The 4949-nt window shown below is 60.0% G+C and overlaps 2 protein-coding genes across 2 annotated transcripts in view; both read left to right on the top strand.

The window, feature by feature from the left end:
• Positions 1–4949, top strand: part of ACOX3 (acyl-CoA oxidase 3, pristanoyl) — a 922607-nt gene that overhangs the window by 177432 nt on the left and 740226 nt on the right. The window lies entirely within an intron of this gene.
• The window catches only part of HTT (huntingtin), a 100937-nt gene that overhangs the window by 85977 nt on the left and 10011 nt on the right, over positions 1–4949 (top strand). The window contains exons 56-59 of the mRNA XM_029933175.1: positions 1181–1263; positions 2760–2890; positions 2978–3107; positions 4604–4759. Coding sequence (XP_029789035.1) covers positions 1181–1263; positions 2760–2890; positions 2978–3107; positions 4604–4759 — 500 coding nt within the window. The remainder of the gene's footprint in view (positions 1–1180; positions 1264–2759; positions 2891–2977; positions 3108–4603; positions 4760–4949) is intronic.

Here is a 4949-nt window from a genome sequence, read left to right as displayed (position 1 = left end):
GGGGGGGGGGGGGGGGGCTGCACGCTCGAGAGCCCCGCCCCCAGCTCTGCACCGGCCCCGTCTGGGCCCATAGGCTGTGTGCCTGCCCTGAAGTGGGCACTGGGCTTTGTCACCTGGCTTAAAAGAAGAGAATTTTCAGGATTTGTTTTTTTTTTAAGTTATCTGCCACCTTTATTTTTTTTAATGTTTATTTACTTTAATTTTTTTTAATGTTTTATTTATTTTTGGGAGAGAGAGAGAGAGACAGCTTGAGCGGGGGAGGGGCAGAGAGAGAAGGAGACACAGAATCTGAAGCAGGCTCCAGGCTCTGAGCTGTCAGCACAAAGCCCGATGCAGGGCTCAAACCCACAAACCATGAGATCATGACCTGAGCTGAAGCCCGATGCTCAACCAACTGAGCCCCCCAGGAACCCCTTCTGGGTTTTTTTTTTTTAATGCACAGGTTTTCTGTTGAAAACCAGACTTTAGCACCGTGTTTTTGTGAGCCCCTACATTATTTTAGGAATTGCTAGATTCTGCATTTTTAAGCACCTTGAATGCTTTACCCGGAAGATGTTCTGTGTAGAAGTGCAGATACTTGGACGGCCATAGATCCCTGAGATTGTGCCCAGCAGGAGGGAGAAGTGGCCTCACTTGGTGTCACAGGAAGCAGGAGAGCGCAGGTGCTGGGAGTGCAGACCAGGGGCGCCGAGCAGACCACGAGTTTCCAGGGCAAGGGGGACAAGAAGCCTCTTGGAAGATGGGTGTTAACGCTCGATCTGGCAAAGGGTTAACTAGGGGTTCACTGGGGGCAGGGGTCATTTGGTCTGGGTGTGGAGGGTGTGGAAAAGAGGGGTTGGGAGAGCAGGGGTGTCTGCCTGCACCCCACTCCAGTGGGCGCAGCTGGACGGCTGGGCACCGAAGCAGGGTCCCGGGGATCGTCGCCCAAGGGCCCGCCTGCTGGGCCGCCACTGACTCTCAGTTCTGCAGCTCAGGCCCCAGCCAGTCCCCTGCAGAGTCAGGAGCTGGCTTGTTGCAGAGAAAGGGCGGCCTTCAGCATCGCCCCACTGGCCCTCCCAGCCCAATGGGTTGTAAAGTGGCAGAGAAAACCCCAGAGACCCTCCGGCTCTCCGGAGCTGTGCCATCCTGCCAGCAGCTCGGGCGGGCGCCAAGCAGGACAGCGTGGTGTTCTCGCCCGCAGGTGCCCTCATCAGCCATGACAGGCTCCTGCTGCAGACCAACCCCGAGCGGGAGCTGGGCGACATGGGCTACAAGCTGGGCCAGGTCAGTCCTGCCGCCGCCCCGGGCTGGCGCCGTCCAGTACGTCGGGGAGAAAGTCACATGCGGCTTTTAAATAAAAGGAAAGTTTTCCTCTTATTTATTCTTCTATTCTCTACTCCAAGGAGGGTTTAAGGCGTCTTGTGTACGCCTTGGTGTAAGCATGTGCAAATGTAGCCAGATGGTGTGAGTTAGGCCTAGGTCCCTGGCATCACACAGGCGAGACGCGCAGGTGGGTGACCATGGAGAGGGGCCTAGGCTCTGATGGGCCATGGACTTGGCCACGAGCATCCCAGCTGCCAGCGCAGAGGGCAGTGTGGTCCCGCAGCGCAGTGTGGCAGATGGGCTGGCTCTGGGTGCTGGGTGACAGCTTACCGGGGGGGTCACCTTGAACTGCACTTTAGTTTTCTCTTCAGAAAAACAAGACGGTGACACATATGACAGCAAGGTTGGAGGAGCTGGGGACAGGGGCGTGGCCCCTGGAACTGTGAGGGTGTGCATGCTGGGCAGAGGGGCCTCCGTGTGGCCGCCAGATGCTGCCGTGCCCTCTCACACCTCACTGATTTGCTTGGAGAGCAGCTGTGCAGGACCGTTTTCCTGTTGGCTTCTGCTGTAGAGGACACTGGTCAGAGCAGGGTTGGAGACACTGGTCTGTGCGGAGGGCAGAGCTGTCCGCTCTGGGCACAGGCTGGAGCCCCTGGGCTGCTCTGTCCTGCTGCCTCCTGCCCACACCCATCCCTCTGGGAGCAGGGCAGGAGGCAGGCCCTGCAGGGAGCTTCCGCCCCCGAGACCGTGGAGGTCACGGGGCTCTGTGTCCCTTCTCCAGAAGTGTGTTTCTGAGTGGCCGGACGTGAACAAGCGGCCTTGGCTCTCGGGGCAGTGCTGGGTCTCCTTCTGGCCCAGGGACGTTGGCCCGACTGTGTCCTTTCTTTAGCACCTGTGTTCACATCTAGCCTCCGGGACCCGAGTGTAGTGCGTTTACCTGGGCTGAGCCCTGACCCCACCCTGCCCTGGTCACAGGCCAGACGGCTCCCCAGCCCCTCCGTGCTGAGCCGTCACTGGCTGTTGGGGAGTGAAGGGAGCAGAGGGGTCCCCCTCCCTCAAAGCCTGAAGATCACTTGAGGCCTCGCAGTCCATATTCTGTTCATGCAGCCACCGCCAGCCTGCCCGCCCGCTGCCAGTCCCCCACGTGGGTGGGGCCTAAAGGGGAGGTGGCTGTTTGTGCAGGGTGGGAACTGGGGCCGGCGTCCACGGCGGTGGCAGGAATGCGGCCTGTGCCCGCTGGCCGCGTGGATGCCATGCCCCATGCCAGAGGATGCCCTCGTGAGCACAGCAGACGTGGGAGCACGCTGTCCTGCCGGGTGTGGGGGTAGGGGGCACCATGCTGGACGCACTGCTGTCGCCGTCCCCAGAACAAGCACAGAAGGGGCATGAGGGTCTGCAGCGCGGAGGACCCACACGTGTGCCCTGAGCTCTGAGCCCAGTGTCCTCGTCCCCTGAAGGTGTCCATTCACTCCGTGTGGCTGGGGAACAGCATCACGCCCCTGAGAGAGGAAGAGTGGGGGGAGGAGGAGGAGGAGGAGGCCGACGCCCCCGCGCCTGCGTCAGCACCCACATCGCCGGTCAACTCCAGGTCTCGTATCTGCTCTTCGTCCCTGTCAGTCATTGGATTTGTTGGGGCGCCCCTTGACGTGAACCTCTCCTCTTGTGTGCCCCGCAGGAAGCACCGGGCGGGGGTCGATATCCACTCCTGTTCCCAGTTTTTGCTCGAATTATACAGTCGCTGGATCCTGCCGTCAGGGTCAGCCAGGAGGACCCCCATCATCCTGATCAGCGAGGTGGTCCGATCCGTAAGTGTGCCTTCCCGCGCCCCCCGTGCGGAGCCCCGTGCGCACACGCGCACACGCGGAGCGGACGGCCTCTGGGCCCCCGGAAGGAGCTCTTACATTCCCACAGATGCGGGCTGATCAGGGAGCGGAGGGGCCGTTTTCCAGTCCGTGGCCAGGGGCCTCGTGAGAGTACTGTCGGGGGGGGGGGGCATCGTGCCCCGCTTCTCAGGGCCACCTTGCTTACCCCCGTGTGTGACCTCAAGGGCCCGTCCTTGAACGTCGGGTTTATTAGCAGAGAGTTGCACAGACAGTCCCACCCCCAGCCCTTGTTGGGAAGCTCTGGCGTAGGCTGCCGTCACCTGCGCACGGAGGCCGCCGCAGCGTTTGCGCGGGGGTCAGACCTGTCCGCGCGGCCGGCACCGGAAGGGAAGTCTGGGGGGCTCACGGATGGCCCCTCATTAGCCGCTACATTAGCATCCTCACCATCGTCCGGCCAGGAGTGAGCACGAGTTAGAAGCTGAGCCGCTGGGCCCCTGCTTCCGACCTGTGACCGGCCGCTGCGAGCTGCTGTGCTCGGGACGCGCCTTCTGAGGCTCTTAAGTCATTTGATATCTGGTCAAGTTGAGATTTTTAAGAATTTCCTTTTTAATCTGTAATCAAATTTTACGCTTTGATTTTTCTCAAAATCAAGAAGTTACAAACACCTGTAATAAGGGCCTTATTTTTTTTAGTTACTTATTAATCCATTTAAAATAACAGTTATGAGTTTTGAGGTTTTGGAGGGGTTACATGTTTATTTAATTTTGAGAGAGAGAGAGCGCGAGCGCCAGGGAGGGGCAGAGAGAGGAGACACAGAATCTGAAGCAGGCTCCAAGCTCTCTGCTCTGCATTCAGCCTGATAGTGGCATCAAAGGACTTTGAGGAACCACTGCCCCGTGGTTGGAGGAGAACCGAGGGAAAAAGGCAGACAAGGGTCATTGTGTCACCACGGTGACAGCAGTTCTGACCTTGAGAAGGCCCAGGTCCGATGCGGGCGACTTGCCGAGCCCTGCCGGCCCCTCCCTGGGCCTCGGAGGAAGGGCAGCGCCCTGAGGAGCAGACACTCACTCGCCTCGGTGACGGTTAGCTTTAGGTGTCATGCGAAGAGGTGAACAACAGAGAACCGGACGCCGTGAGGAGACAGGGGGTCGTCCAAGCTTTTATTTCTGGACCCACGCCCCTTTCTCTGTCCCAGGGCTTTGGAGAGCCTGTCCCCCCTGCTGCCAGGAGGCCTAGTGTCTTGCAGAGGGGCCCCACGGCCGTGACGGAGATCCAGGCGCTCACCCCGCGGTGGGCCGTGCAGATGCAGGGGGTTTGAAGAAGACACCGGGTGGTCCGGTCTCCACGTTACCTGCTCCCGCCGGGTTTTACCCTTGCAGTCAGGCCCCTGTCAGTTGCCTTATCTCACGGTCTCGGGGATGTTGGAACGTGCATTTTGGACTCTGTGGCTCACTTCCTGTCTGCATGCTGTGTCCCAGCTCCTAGTGGTCTCAGACCTGTTCACGGAGCGCGCCCAGTTTGAGATGATGTACGTGACGCTGACGGAGCTGCGGAGGACGCACCCTGCGGAGGACGAGATTCTCATTCAGTACCTGGTGCCGGCCACCTGCAAGGCGGCTGCGGTCCTCGGAATGGTGAGTGGCGGGCGGCACGGGGCCGCCTGGCATCGGCTCAATGTCGGCTCTGGCGGTTCCGACCCGGAAGGATGGCAGGGCTACTCAGTTAACACCCTGCCTTTCCGTGGGTCACCAAGAGGCACGCGGGGGTGGGCGAGTCTTGGTTCAGGGCTCCTGTACCCTTTGCTCTGGTCATTGTGTGTGGGTG

Source organism: Suricata suricatta, chromosome 1 (assembly GCF_006229205.1).
Source record: "Suricata suricatta isolate VVHF042 chromosome 1, meerkat_22Aug2017_6uvM2_HiC, whole genome shotgun sequence".
NCBI classification, from domain to species: domain Eukaryota; kingdom Metazoa; phylum Chordata; class Mammalia; order Carnivora; family Herpestidae; genus Suricata; species Suricata suricatta.
This window is presented reverse-complemented; position numbering and strand designations above follow the sequence as displayed.